The 16,433-nt window shown below is 38.2% G+C and overlaps 1 protein-coding gene across 1 annotated transcript in view; it reads left to right on the top strand.

Moving 5' to 3' along the window:
- Window positions 1-16,433, top strand: part of PIK3C2G (phosphatidylinositol-4-phosphate 3-kinase catalytic subunit type 2 gamma) — a 444,386-nt gene that overhangs the window by 139,999 nt on the left and 287,954 nt on the right. The window contains exon 16 of the mRNA XM_052640675.1: window positions 15,632-15,725. Within this exon, the coding sequence (XP_052496635.1) occupies window positions 15,632-15,725 (94 nt within the window). The remainder of the gene's footprint in view (window positions 1-15,631; window positions 15,726-16,433) is intronic.

Below are 16,433 nucleotides of genomic sequence, written 5' to 3'. Positions count from 1 at the left end.
TCTTGTCAACATCATCCTCTTCCTGGTATCTATATTTTTAAGAGTATTTAGAATTTTCAGATTTTTTTCAATGCTAAATTGTAAATATCATAAATTCATGGGAACAATTTCATTTCTAGTAAGCTTCACTAAGCTTAAATTCACTTGTCAAAATGTATATGATAAAAGAGCAAATTTATATTTGAAAATTGAATAGTGACTTACAGCTTACTTATTAAGCACTTTCAAAATATTATGTGATTAACCTACAAAACAGTCTCTTTAATATTGTTACCAACATGTACAGTTTCCCCCATTTTACGAATTTCCACTTTATAGATGAAGAAATTGATATCCAGTTTGTCTATTCATTCATTCAGTAGATACTTACTAATGGCCTGTTCATGTTAGACACTTCTTTAGGCCCTGAAGCTAGCATACTAAGCAAAAATAAACATAATCCTGCTTTTATGGAGTTGTAGTCCACTGGAGGTGGGGAGAAATAGGCCCTTACCAAATTATAAATGTAAAATAACAGGCGTCATAACAACTCTGAGAAAAGTGCATGGTTCCATGATAACATAAAATGAAGGAACCAAATCTTTCTCCAGAGTGGGAAAAGTCTTCCCTGAGGAAGTTATATGTTTGATTGCATATCTGAGTGAAAATGAACTGGCGAAAGGGAAGACAAGAGAAGAGCTCCGTGGGAAGACAGGAGCTAGGAAATACAGAAACTGGATTTAGAAAGTGAGAAGAGAGCCTACTGTGGGCAAGAATTCCTTAGAAAAAATGGAGTAGCCATCATAATCAATAAAAGAGTCTGAAATGCAGTACTTAGATGCAGTCTCAAAAACAGAATGATCTCTGTTTGTTTCCAAGGCAAACCATTCAATATCACAGTAATCCAAATCTATGCCCCTACCAGAAATGCTGAAGAAGCTGAAGCTGAACGGTTCTATGAAGACCTACAAGACCTTCTAGAACTAACACCCGAAAAAGTTGTCCTTTTCATTATAGGGGACTGGAATGCAAAAGTAGGAAGTCAAGAAACACCTGGAGTAACAGGAAAATTTGGCCTTGGAATACAGAATGAAGCAGGGCAAAGGCTAATAGAGTTTTACCAAAAGAGCACACTGGTCATAACAAACACCCTCTTCCAACAACACAAGAGGAGACTCTACACATGGGCATCACCAAATGGGCAATACCGAAATCAGATTGATTATATTCTTTGCAACCAAAGTGGAGGAACTCTATACAATCAACAGAAACAAGACCAAAAAAGAAACAAAAAAAAGATCGTGAATTCCTTATTGCCAAATTCAGACTTAAATTGAAGAAAGTAGGAAAAACCACTAGAGCATACAGGTATGACCTAAATCAAATCCCTTATGATTATACAATGAAAGTGGCAAATAGATTCAATGGATTAGATCTGATAGACTGCCTGAAGAAGGAGGCAGGGATCAAGACCATCCCCCAAAAAAGAAATGCAAAAAGGCAAAATGGTTGTCTGAGGAGGCCTTACAAATAGCTGTGAAAAGAAGAGAAGCCGAAAGCAAAGGAGAAAAGGAAAGATATACCCATTTCAATGCAGAGTTCCAAAGAATGGCAAGGAGAGATAAGAAAGCCTTCCTTAGCAATCAATGCAAGGAAATAGAGGAAAATAATAGAATAGGAAAGACTACAGGTCTCTTCAAGAAAATTAGAGATACCAAGGGAACATTTCATGAAAAGATGGGCTCAATGAAGGACAGAAATGGTATAGACCTAAGAGAAGCAGAAGATATTAAGAAGAGGTGGCAAGAATACACAGAACTGTACAAAAAGGATCTTCACAACCCAGATAATCATAATGGTGTGATCACTCACCTAGAGCCAGGAATCCTGGATTGTGAAGTCAAATGGGCCTTAGGAAGCATCACTATGAACAAAGCAAATGGAGGTGGTAGAATCCCAGTTGAGCTATTTCAAGTCCTAAAAGATGATGCTGTGAAAGTGCTGCATTTCATATGCCAGCAAATTTGGAAAACTCAGCAATGACCGCAGGACTGGAAAAGTTCACTTTTAATTTCAATCCCAAAGAAAGGCAATGCCAAAGAATGCTTAAACTACCGCACAATTGCACTCATCTCAAACGCAACCCTCTCTAGTATTCTTGACTAAAGAATACCGTGGACAGAGGAGCCTGGTGGGCTGCTGTCCATAGGGTTGCACAGAGTCGGACATGACTGAAGTGACTAAGCATGCATGCATTAGAGAAGGAAATGGCAACCCACTCCAATATTCTTGCCTGGAGAATCCCAGGGACAGAAGGTCCTGGTGGGCTGCTGTCTATGGGGTCGCACAGAGTTGGACACGACTGAAGTGAGTTAGCAGTAGCAGCAGCACACGCTAATAAAATAATGCTCACAATTCTCCAAGCCAGGCTTCCAAAATATGTGAACCATGAACTTCCAGATGTACATGCTGGATTTAGAAAAGGCAGAGGAACCAGAGGTCAAATTGCCAACATCCGCTGGGTCATGGAAAAAAGAAAGAGAGTTCCAGAAAAAAATATCTATTTCTGCTTTATTGACTATGCCAGAGCCTTTGACTGTGTGGATCACAATAAACTGTGGAAAATTCTTCAAAAGATGGGAATTCCAGGCCACCTGATCTGCCTCTTGAGAAATCTGTATGCAGGTCAGGAAGCAACAGTTAAGAACAGGACATGGAACAATAGACTGGTTCCAAATAGGGAAAGATGTACGTCAAAGCTGTATATTGTCACCCTGCTTATTTAACTTATATGCAGAGTACATCATGAGAAATGCCAGGCTGGATGAAGCACAAGCTGGAATCAAGATTGCTGGCAGAAATATCAATAACCTCAGATATGCAGATGACACCACCCTTATGGCAGAAAGTGAAGAGGAACTAAAAAGCTTCTTGATGAAAGTGAAAGAGGAGGGTGAAAAAGTTGGCTTAAAGCTTAACATTCAGAAAACTAAGATCATGGCATCTGGTCCCATCATTTCATGGCAAATAGATGGGAAAACAGTGGAAACAGTAAGATACTTTATTTGGGGGCGCTCCAAAATCACTACAGATGGAGAATGCAGCCATGAAATTAAAAGACACTTACCCCTTGGAAGGAAAGTTATGACCAACCTAGACAGCATATTCAAAAGCAGAGACATTACTTTGCCAACAAAGGTCCATCTAGTGAATGGGTTTTCCAGTTGTCATGTATGGATGCGAGAGTTGGACTATAAGGAAAGCTGAGTGCCGAAGAATTTATGCTTTTGAACTGTGGTGTTGGAGAAGTCTCTTGAGAGTCCCTTGGGCAGCAACAGCAAGGAGATCCAACCAGTCTGTCCTAAGGGAAATCAGTCTTGAATATTCATTGGAAGAATTGATGTTGAAGCTGAAACTCCAATACTTTGGCCACTTGATGTGAAGAACCAACTCATTGGAAAAGATCCTGATACTGGGAAAGATTCAAGGTGGGAGGAGAAGGGGACAACAGAGGATGAGATGGTTGGATAGCATCACTGACTCAGTGGACATGAGTTTGAGTAAACTCTGGGAGTTGGTGATGGACAAGGAAGCCTGGCATCCTGCAGTCCATGGGGTCACAAAGAGTCGGGCAGGGCTGAGTGACTGAACTGTACTGAAGAGAGCCAGCATGCCTGGAGTCAAAGGGAGGAGTGTGTGATGAAAAGATACCTTCAGATGTAACTAGATCATGTTAAGATCTTATGGTATGGACCTAACAGAAGCAGAAGATATTAAGAAGAGGTGGCAAGAATACACGGAAGAACTGTACAAAACAGATCTTCACCACCCGGATAATCATGATGGTGTGATTTCTCACCTAGAGCCAGACATCCTGGAATGTGAAGTCAAGTGGGCCTTAGACAGCATCACTACGAACAAAGCTAGTGAAGGTGATGGAATTCAAGTTGAGCTATTTCAAATCCTGAAAGATGATGCTGTGAAAGTGCTGCACTCAATATGCCAGCAAGTTTGGAAAACTCAGCAGTGGCCACAGGACTGGAAAAGGTCAGTTTTCATTCCAATCTCTAAGAAAGGCAATGCCAAAGAATGCTCAAACTACCACACAATTGCACTCATCTCACATGCTAGTAAAGTAATGCTCAAAATTCTCCAAGCCAGGCTTCAGCAATACGTGAACCGTGAACTTCCTGATGTTCAAGGTGGTTTTAGAAATGGCAGAGGAACCAGAGATCAAACTGCCAACATCTGCTGGATCATGGAAAAAGCAAGAGAGTTCCAGAAAACTATTTATTTCTGCTTTCTTGACTATGCCAAAGCCTTTGACTGTGTGAATCACAATAAACTCTGGAAAATTCTTCAAGAGATGGGAATACCAGACCACCTGACCTGCCTCTTGAGAAATCTGTATGCAGCTCAGGAAGCAACAGTTAGAACTGGACATGGAACAACAGACTGGTTCCAAATAGGAAAAGGAGTACTTCAAGGCTATATATTGTCACCCTGCTTATTTAACTTATATGCAGAGTACGTCATGAGAAACACTGGGCTGGAAGAAACACAAGCTGAAATCAAGATTGCCGGGAGAAATATCAATAACCTCAGATATGCAGATGACACCACCCTTATGGCAGAAAGTGAAGAGGAGCTAAAAAAGCCTCTTGATGAAAGTGAAAGAGGAGAGTGAAAAAGTTGGCTTAAAGCTCAACATTCAGAAAACGAAGATCATGGCATCTGGTCCCATCACTTCATGGGAAATAGATGGGGAAACAGTGGAAACAGTGTCAGACTTTGTTTTTGGGGGCTCCAGAATCACTGCAGATGGTGATTGCAGCCATGAAATTAAAACACACTTACTCCTTGGAAGAAAAGTTATAATCAACCTAGATAGTATATTCAAAAGCAGAGACATTACTTTGCCAACTAAGGTCCGTCTAATCAAGGCTGTGGTTTTTCCTGTGGTCATGTATGGATGTGAGAGTTGGACTGTGAAGAAGGCTGAGCGCTGAAGAATTTATGCTTTTGAACTGTGGTGTTGGAGAAGACTCTTGAGAGTCCCTTGGACTGCAAGGAGATCCAACCAGTCCATTCTGAAGGAGATCAGCCCTGGGATTTCTTTGGAAAGAATGATGCTAAAGCTGAAGCTCCAGTACTTTGGCCACCTCATGAGAAGAGTTGACTCAATGGAAAAGTCTCTGATGCTGGGAGGCACTGGGGGCAGGAGGAGAAGGGGACGACCCAGGATGAGATGGCTGGATGGCATCACGGACTCGATGGATGTGAGTCTGAGTGAACTCTGTGAGATGGTGATGGACAGGGAGGCCTGGTGTGCTGCGATTCATGGGGTCACAAAGAGTCGGACACGACTGAGCGACTGAACTGAACTGAACTGACAGGGCCATGTTAAGCAACTTCGTCTTTATTCTGATAGCAACAGGAAGGCATAAATGATTCTCAGCGAGAGAATATTTTGAATTGATTTGCATCTTTCAGAGATTACTCTGGTTTCTGAATGAAGCATGGATTTTGTGAAGGAAGCAAAAGTAGATGAGAGATGAGATAAGTTATGGAAGTATTCCAAGGATCAGAGAATGGTAAGTCAGCCTTAGAAGGTGGTGGTGGTGGTGGTTGTTTCCTTGCTCAGTCATGTCTGACTCTTTGTGAAACCGTAGATTGTAGCCCGCCAAGGTGCTCTGTCCATGGGGTTCTCCAGGCAAGAATACTGAAGCAGGTTACCATTCTGTTCTTCAGGGGATCTTCCCCACCCAGGGAATCTTCCCCACCCAGGGATCAAAGCCGTGTTGCAGGCAGATTCTTTACTGCTGAGCCACCAGGGAAGCCCTAGAAGGTGAGTGGTAATGTAATGAAATGAAGAGAATCAGAACATTTAGACATAAGAATGACAGGACTGAATGGGAAGGAGTAGTGAAAAAGAGTATCGAGGATTACTCCTAGGTCTCTGTCTTTTGTAAGTAAAGGGATAAAAGTAACATTCCCTAAGATGGGGCACACTGGGAGATACATAAACAATAGAAGAACAAGAACTATGCAGTTTAGAGTTTGTATGTTGGCTTTGAGGTGTGCTTGAGATGACCAAAGGTGTTCAAGAAAGGTATCTAAGCTGGAGACCCCAACATGGAAATCATCCAGTGAAGGATGGGAATTAAGTCAAGGGTGCAAATAAATTTGTTTAGGGAGAGGTCTTAAGATAAGAAAAGAACCCTTCATATTTATTTATTTATTTTTAGAACCCTTCATATTTAGACCCAAAATCCCTTATTCTTTTTTTTTTTCCCCACAAGATAATGAATAATTTTATTCTCAATGAGTATTTTTTGGTTGTACTTTGGAATTGTAAGTACACATTATTATTTTCTTCAGTCAGATGCCTATTGACTAGAATTATAAAACTCTAAGAACTTTTAAATAATTTTTGTTGGAGTATAGTTGCTTTATGATATTGTGTTAGTTTCTGCTATACAGCAAAGTGAATCAGCTATGTGTACACAGATGGCCCCTCTTTTTTGGATTTCCCTCTCATTTAGGTGGTGACAGAGCACCTGTTATAATTCCCTGTACTCTACAGTAGGTTCTCATTAGTTATTTACTTTATACATGCTAGTGTATATATGTCAGTCTCCCAATTCATCCCACCCGTCCTTCCCTCCATGGTGTCTATATGTCCATTCTCAGAAAGAGAAACATATCATAGATATCTTAAGTAATTAATTAATACCATGACTATAGGGCTTTCCCAATGGCTCAGTGGGTAAAGAATCTGCCTGCAGTGCAGGAGACACTGGAGACATGGATTTGATCCCTGGGTTGGGAATATCCCTTGGAGGAGAAAATGGCTACCCACTCCAGTATTCTTGCCTGAAAAATCCCATTAACAGAAGAGCCTGGCAGGCTATGGTCCAAAGGGTCGCAGAGAGTCAGACACAACTGAGCGACTAAGTACACATGCATGACTATGTAGGCATTTCCTAGCATCGTTGTGCAAGTCCATAACTATCCATCAGGAAATATCTGAACAGTTCCTTTGTCTCTTTGGGCCTAGGACTCATTCTTATTCCTTTTGGTTCATGGCTGAACCAGTGCCCCAATCCAGATAAGTAAATTACACTACTCACTATTATATGTCTCTATTGACCCATTTAGAATGGAATAAAATTAAAAATGCACCCAAATAAGTCTTGTGCATATTATATAAGCATAGATGATAATAGCTAGTCAAAAGATTAGAAGGCCTTGATAGAAATATTGGCCTAGTATTCTGGATGTTTAGAATCTAGTTTTGGTGTCAACCAGTGAATGACTTCAGGAAGATAGCCCAAACTCTATGGAGTTTCAGTTTCTTCATTTATACAGTCAGGAGGTTAAATAAATCTCCAGGTTTCGTTGAATTCTAATATTCTATAATCATGTGAACAATTTTGAAAAGACATGAATTATTCAGTAGATAGAGGTTGACAATCATCTTAAAGAAGCCTTATTCACCTCTTTTCCTTGAAAAAAATTTCTTCTGTCATGTCTGATTGTTTTTAGTGTTAGAAAAATAGCGAGGATGTTCATATTGACATTTTCCTTCCAAGCTGATGCTGAGTGTGTCATCAGATACAAAACCTGTTGGAAAAACAGTTCTGTACTTCTGATGGTTTTCTAATTCCAACCTGACATTGGTGCTTTTAAGCTGAATAGCCTCATGACATTCTGCATGAATTCTTACTGTGTTTTCTGAAGTCTGACATTTCTGTTACACTTAAATTTGATCTCAGATTTCTTTCTTTTCAGTTTACTCCAAGTTGCTTTTTTTTTAAGGTCAACATTTGTTACATTGCATTTGGCTTTCACCCATCACTTCAGAAGTTTTTGAAGTAAGCTATTGACCCTATACCATTTTTCAAACTAGAAAAAGAAGAGAAAAAGAAAGTAAGAAGTAGAAATGACAAAGTAACAAGCCAAATGGGAAGAAGTTGAAAGATATATTTTTCTGTTGAAATTTCACTTCATAATTCCAATGGTCCTATTGAAGCTTGTCTGAATCCATTGTGATATTCCTATAGCCCTCTGAAATGAGAGGAATTATACATGTTTGAGGAGGAATGAAAATTCCTAAGTCTGATGTTGGTCAGATGACTTTGAAGCCAATTTTTCATTCATGGGAGACATAGGCTGATATGCTGCTGTCTTAGAAACAGGGCACTGGTGCTGATTCTTTGACCAAAACTACGTGGTACAGCCAAAGTTTTCAGAGTCTACAGTCTACAGTCCTAGAGGTCGACAGTCCTCAAGATGTTTCTAGCGATGTCACAAGGTCAAAATTGTTTCCAAAGTAGTTCCAGACATCATTTCTTTTTTTTCATACTCATTTGCTCATGAGTGTATAGTGGGGTTTTCCAGAGACACATGATATGCAGTATTACAACAGAGTTAATGCCAAAGCAGATAGGAGAATTCAGCTGTTTTCTGTTAAGCCAGACATTAGAGACAAAAATGTTAAACCGTATAATTCTTCTCACTATTTTCTTTGTGAAAATAAGGCTATATTTTTTAGAACCATATTGTTTATGTTAACATGTAATGAATTTATTAATGTCACTTAAAATGAACTGATAAATATTTCTTAAATGTCTTGGTTGTATTTTCAATTGATAATTATTGATAGATAGAGCCTTTCCAGGTGACTCCCCAGTAAAGAATCTTCCTGCCAAAACTCAGGAGTCACAGGTTCGATCCTTGAGTGGGGACAATCCCCTGGAGAAGGAAATGGCAACCCATTCCAATATTCTTGCCTGGGACATCCAATGGATAGAAGAACCTGGCAGGCTACAGTCCATGCAGTCGCAATGAGTCAGACACGACTGAGCATGAACACCTGCCTGCATAACCCACATAAACAAAATCTCTTTGGAATCGTCTATAATTTTTAAAATTATTTAAAAGGATTTAAAAGGTTCCAAAGGAAACTGAAAAACTTCTACTGTACAGCAGATTCTAACCACTGGTCAGTTTCTGCTTCTCCCTTGAGCCAAAGAATTACATGAATACTTGATACGCTTCCTTTCCTACCCATGTAAAGACTGCAATTCCAACTTAATTTTCTGCTTGACTTTCAACTTTGTGTTTACCCTATAGTATTGGCAAAATATAGAATTGATATCTCACTGAAGTTTCTTTGAATAATGTTTGTCTTGAATTTGCTTTCATTTTACTTAATGTTTTCACATTTTGAGGTTTTTCAGCCATATTTCTTAGATTCCTTTTATCAACTTTTACAGTCAGTCTGCAAGGAGTATTTTTTTCTTTGTATCCATATGTCCTCATTAGACAACAAGCTATTTTTAGGTAAAATCCCTTAACAATTACTGTAGCAAGTTTTATATTAGGTATGGTATCTCGTCCTTTTAGAAATCCGAAAGATGCAATTGTCAGCTCAGTTCAAAAGCAACTAAACCCTGAATATATAGAATCACTGTTCAGGAAACTCATATAAAACTGAATAGTAAGCCAGTCTTAATATTTTTGCTTTTGACCATAATTGTAGGGTTTTGGGTTTTGTTTTGTTTTTTTTCCTCTCTCTCTCTCTTCTCTTCAGACATACTTGGGAAGCTAAATTAGATAGCATAAAGTTAATTAAATGGACATTTAAAAATTATCAATAACCTTAAATAAGAGATTATTTCACATGGGCTCTTTTTATTTCTAATTTTTAAATGTTTCATAATAAATGAAAATTTGTTTCACTTACCTGGTCTCTTCCCCAACAAGTAATGAATTTTACTGATCTTATATCTTTTTAATACCTTAAAATGGATAGATCTCCATTTTTTACATTTTAAATTATCTATTTTCTGATTGATTATGAGGAAAGGAAAGGAAAGTGAAGTCGCTCAGTCATGTCTAACTCTTTGCAACCCCATGGCCTGTAGCCTACCAGGCATCTCCATCCATGGGATTTTCCAAGCAAGGGCACTGGAGTGGGTTGCCATTTCCTTCTCCAGGGGATCTTCCCGACCCACGGATCAAACCTGGGTCTCCCACATTGCAAGCAGATGCTTTACCCTCTGAGCCACCAGATTATAAGGAAGTTTATGATAAATATAAAGGAACGAGGATTTAATTGACATCAGCCTGATGAATCCTTCTACTGAGACTTTTGTTTACTTCTGAGATTCAAGGTGTTATGTCCATGCCTACAGACATTAGTAATCCTAAGGTTAGCAGGATCACTAGAGAGTGGCTCTAGTTTATTATCAGCAAAAATTATACTTAGTTTTCAAGCAAACCAGGTCATTGGAAATTACAATAACCTGACTTGTGAAAAATTCAAAATAGATTGCAGTTCTTCTGATACATATGACATTTCAGCATGTAAATATCACACCACAGTCAGAGAACTAATATGAGTAGCCCTCACCTCATTGAGGAGCGAGTTACTGAGCATGAAATGCCAATAGCTATATCCCCAAAGAATGTTTAAATAGTTTCAGACAACATCACAGGGAAGAAAGGCCAGGATTTGTGGAACATATTTGTCCATTCATCTGTGGCTGAGTTCATGGCCCTGAAAAGATATTAAGCACAAATTCTCCAGGGGTAGAGATCCCTATTTGGGCCTTAAAAGAATATTCTAAATCAAGTACAAAATATTAGGCTTGTTCTTTCACTCTACAAGGTGTGCTCTTAAAAGGATGCAAGATTTGGATCTTTCTAGTGGTAATACATTTGCAGTTATTTCTTTTCAATTATTGTTTTTTCATAATTAATTGAATGAGACTTACTTTTAAAATTACTGTTTTTTAGTAACCAATAAAAGTATCATATGGAAAGTTTAAAAATCTTCAAAAATTAAGCTTTAAAAAAGAAAACTAAAGTCTTCCATGACATTTCCATCTAGAAATTTGGTATTCATATTTTGATCCTTCCTTTCCATCTTTTTTGTTAAGCATGTGGAAAAATTCACACATGTTTCATAATATTCTCATATTATTTAATATTATTTTAGTATTTTAATGACTGTGTATTTTATCGTAGAGTCACAGCACATTTAACTTAACTGCTTATTTTTAGATATTTACATTATTTCCAGTTTTGTTTGCATACATATATCCTCACACACATCTTTGATTATTTCTGTAGGATAAATTCCCAAAGTAGAATTGCTTGGTCAAAGAATAAGCACATTTTAAAGATTCTTTTTATACATGTTGCTATACATTGCCAGCAATGTATAAAAGAGCCCCATTTTCCAGGAACTTCACCAACACTTCCAGCATCTCTTTTAATGTAGCCAACTCTTCCTAATATAGTCAGAGTCAGGTTATATTTGGATATGCTTTAATGTCGTTAGGCCTTAGTCACATCTCGGGATGTCATGTGGTTCATTTCTTGGCAGTTTCTCTTCCAAATTCTTCCTGAACTTGAAGCACCAGTAATGAATAAAAAGAGACATCTTTTTCTATAAAAATGCAAAAACATTCTTCCCAACATTTGTGTGTATTAATGCAAATACATAATATTCCTTTTCGACTATTCTATAAAGATATCACAAGTTTTTTGTTCTACTGTTCCTTAAGAGCCTGAAAAAAAAAATCTTTCTCTTCTATCACCATCGGATTTGTTTTTTTCTTACTGTTTTGACTGTGGTGAGGGAAAAATCTGGGATTTGTATGAGTACTGTTTGTGGAACTGAACCTCTTGCTACCAATATATAAATTATCTCAGAGCACAAAAAGCATAGTATGATTTTCCTCATTATTATTATTGTGACCAATGCTTTTATTTTATTTTTTTGACCATGCCACATGGCACATGGGATATTAGCTCCCTGACCACAGGGATCAAATCCATGCCCCCCACCCACGGCTGTCCCAGCAGTGCAAGCATGGAGTCCTAACCACTGGACTGCCAGGGAATTCCTATGATCAGTGCATTTTTATTAATCACCCAACACATATGGAGAGTGGTCCTGAATTCTGGAAATAAAGAGGATAGAACAATCCTTAGCTACAGTATATTCACTAGTTGAGGAATGAGGACACATATTAATAAAAGATAAATTATTTCATGCACTGTCATACCCAATTGCCCAGTGGAGGAAACCACTCAATGCCCTGAGAGTTGAGAAAAGTGATTGCTAAAGACTGGCATAATGGCCTTCAAGGGAATATGATCCACAGTTTGAAGGAAAACTAGAAGTTTAAGAAGAGAGGGTGTTCCAAGCAGAGGTTACAGTGCTTACAAAGATGAGAATGAATATAGCATGTTCAAAGTAAAAATAGCATACAATGAACCAGGGCAGCTTATTCAGTATTACAGCAGTACAAAACTCTGGAGCGCTTGGCTAGCTTTTAATATGTAAATAAATAGTATAGGCCTGAAAGTTTCTTTGAAAATAGAAAACCATTTACTGTTTTATGGGAAATGAATTTACAAAATAATTCAGGAAATTTTATAAGGTAACACTATGAAAAATGCTAATACCAGTGTGAGCCAAATATAGCCTAGCATAGATAATTGCAGAAGAAACTGAAAACAAACATAGAGTAACTTCCCTGGTGGCCCGGGGTAAAGGAATCTGCCTGCCAATCCAGGAGATGCAGAAAACATGGTTTCAATCCCTGGATAGGGAAGATGCCCTGAAGGAGGAAATGGCAACCCACTCCAGTATTCTTACCTGAGAAATCCCATAAACAGAAGAACCTGGCAGGCTACAGTCCAGGGTATCGCAAAAGAATCAGACACAACTTGGTGACTAAATAACATTATTGGTCCAAGAGCCATTGGCATAGAAAAATCAACAGAACTTGGCAACTGATCAGATGTAAAGATAAGAGACTACTAGAAATTCCACAAACTTTTATTCAGTTATGCTTGGACTGGGGATATAAATGAATGAGCCTACCCTCAACCTTGTGTTTAGAATCCCATAGAAAAAGGGGGTGATTCTAGAAAGTGGCTGAAACAGCTTCACCAGTAAACTGATGTTTGAACTTTGTCTTCTAGGATGAATTGAATTTCACCAGATAGAAGGGGGGTGGGTAATTAAATGACGAGTTTTTAGCGAAGAGGGAGAAAAAATAATCATTAAAATTTCAGACCTACATGACTGGAGAAAGATGATAACACAGACTGTGAGACAGAAGTCTGGCAGTAGTGCTGCTTTAGATAGAAAGGTAACTAATTAAATTTAGACGTTTCTGAAATATGTGGAGAGTGTCCACCAATCTAGAGATAATGGGGACAGGTAAGCGAACAAAACAGGCACAATTTTTCTGCTTTCAAGGACTATACATTCTAGTGTTTGGAGATAAGCACATGATTAGAGACACAGTGTTTACCAAAGAGTTTTCTTTTGTTGCAGTGTTTGTTTTCTGTTTTTCCTCCTTTGCTGTCATTCACGTCAGTAAGATGAAATAGGCACACAGGAAAGCAAGGATGACTAGTATCTGACCTAAGTCATCACTTAGGGCAACAAAATGTACCGAGTAACTATTCCCTCAAGACTTCAAAGTGTCCTCAAACTGACCTTGATGTCTACAAGCCTCATAAAAATGGTTTGGTAATTGAGAGCAATAAATTAGAGTCAATCACATTTAGTTAGGAGAAAATAAAGTCTTAGTGTGCTAAAGCAAGCTGACCTTCTTCCAGCTTTGAATTTTTATTATATCCTTTCTTCTTTCCATCTGTGCATGATGCTATGCTGAAATCTTCTGACCTGAGTGGTACTCCATGAGATGTGCCTGGACTACAGTCTCATCAGGTCTTATTGCTAGAATATTTGCAGGGAAAAAATTATTGGAAAAAGTATATGTAGATCAGAAGTAAGGGTTTTGAATGACAAACCTTGGAAGTGAAATTCTTGTTGCAATTAAAATGCTCAGTTTAAATGAAGAGAAAATATGTAACTTGTTTAAGCACCACATTTCAAACTGCTGTCAAGGACAGTTGGGAAGATACTGAATAGTGCTAGTTTTGTCCTTTACACTATGGACTGCTGCCCACCAGGCTCCTCCGTCCATGGGATTTTCCAGGCAAGAGTACTGGAGTGGGTTGCCATTGCCTTCCCCACCTTTACACTATAGCTGCATGTATTCCTTTCACCCTTAAGTAACCAGACATGCTGAAAAGAGACTGGGCATTAGAGATTAAAGTTTTCTAACCTCCACAGTCTTTAGAGCTCTCACCTGAAAAGCATTCACTTAGTTCCCATGCAAAAAGATTCGAGGGTCTTATTTATTCTTTTCTTTGTTTCTAAGTGAATTGCTCTAAACTGTTCCTTTGAATTTTAAATTGTGCATATTAATTTTTAAGATTTGTTTATTTAAAATAATAAATAAGGGTGTTTCTCTCACCAAAACCCTTCTTATATTTATTTATCATGTCAAAGCAGTGTGTGTCAAATTTATATCTAGGCACTTTCCGGGAGCTCTGGCAATGTAGGAGATACAAGAAACTCCAGTTCGATCCCCTGATCAGGAAGATCCCCTGAAGAAGGGAATGGCAACCTGCTCCAGTATTCTTGCCTGGAGAATCCCATAGAGAGAGAAGCCTGGCGGGTTACAGTCCATGGGGTCACAAAAGAGTCAGACACGGCTGAGCACGCGTGTGCACACTCACACACACAGTTCTACTGACGGAGCAGTGTTAGTTGTTACGAGGAGCACAGTCATCCATCAGTATCATTAGTTCCAGCACCCCTGCAGAAACCAAAATCTAGAAGCTCCAGTCCCTTATATAAAAGAGCATAGTACAGTCCACACTATGTACCCACAGATGAGAACCCTCCAATATGGGGGGTGACTGTAGGATTTCAGATGTGAACTACCTTCATAAATTTAGTTTAGTAGCAAGCTTTTACTGTGTTTGAAAGTGAAAGTGAAAGTGAAGTCGCTCAGTTGTGTCCGACTCTTTGCGACCCCATGGACTGTAGCCTACCAGGCAAGAGTACTGGAGTGGGTTGCCGTTTCCTTCTCCAGGAGATCTTCCCAATCCAGGGATCAAACCCAGGTCTCCCGCATTGCGGGCAGACGCTTTACCATCTGAGCCACCAGGGAAGACTCTTTACTGTGTTTAGTTGGTGCTAAACAGGCATTTGAAGTTCAAAATGAGTAAGGCATAATTACATTCAATAACTTCACAGCCTAGTAAGATTTAGCTGTATTAAATTATTTGTGTTTATTTATTGTAAGATACTTTAGATTTCTTGTTTTTTATTATTCTCTGCCCAAAGACTCATTTAAATATATTTTATCCCATTTTTAATCATATAAGCCATCAGATCTCCAGCTGGTAATTATTTACTTAAATACACAGCTAAATAATAAGCAAAGATTTTCATGTATAAAAAAAAAATCTTATATATCCTATAATCCGCATATTATAGGCAGAAAAGTTGGCTGGGATCTGACTTAAACTCATGTTTCCAAAATCTAGTCAAAAGAACTTTTGACTGCAGTTCACAGGAGAGCACAGAATATGAAAAAAAAAAAAAAGGAATTATTATTTGATGCTAATGATTATCTTAAATGATTGTGAGATGATTTTATCTAATGCATTGGGAGTGGAATTAATTCTCTGTTTTCTTGATATCCCTCATGCATTATTGTATGCTATTAACAGCTTAGTAAGTATATTTACTTTGTTTTAGTTTTCCAGATCAAGAAATTCGTAATGTGGCAGTTCGGCAGTTAGACAACCTCTTGAATGATGAACTACTGGAATATCTCCCACAGCTAGTTCAGGTAAGAACAGCAAAGTTGCCAAGGGATTCCAGGATTTTAACCAATAATTCTCTAAAACAGGTCCCAGATCAACAGTAGCCTACTTAAAAAGTGATAATTTCAATTTGGCTAGCCAAGGGGCTAAAAATATAGCTCATACATCAACTTGGGTATCACAGAAATTCTCTACCCAAAATTGATATGGTTACAAAAAAGGTATATAAACACCAAAAAGGAAAATATTTTTTAAAACACTGTCACCCTCTCCCTCTCCCTCTGAGTCCAAAAGTCCGCTATACACATCTGTGCCTTGGGAGAATGGCATTGAAACATGTATACTGTCATGTAAGAATCGAATCATCAGTCTATGTCCGATGCAGGATACAGCATGCTTGGGGCTGGTGTAGGGAGGGAGGTGGGAGGGGGGGTTCATGTTTGGGATCGCATGTACACCCGTGGTGGATTCATGTCAATGTATGGCAAAACCAATGCAGTATTATAAAGTAAAAATAAAAGTCAAAAAAAAATAAAACACTGTCACTTATTAATTAGAACAGGAAAAAAAATAATACTTGTGATGAAAAATTGGTATCCAACTGTATATATAAAACTATAAAAAAGTAACCAAATAAACATTATGTAGAAAATAGTCATTTACTAGGCATCTGCTCATAATATTTTTCTTGCATTTCCCATATTCTAATATTAATTACAGATTTTAAAACAGTA

Source organism: Budorcas taxicolor, chromosome 5, assembly GCF_023091745.1.
Source record: "Budorcas taxicolor isolate Tak-1 chromosome 5, Takin1.1, whole genome shotgun sequence".
NCBI classification, from domain to species: Eukaryota; Metazoa; Chordata; class Mammalia; order Artiodactyla; family Bovidae; genus Budorcas; species Budorcas taxicolor.
This window is presented reverse-complemented; position numbering and strand designations above follow the sequence as displayed.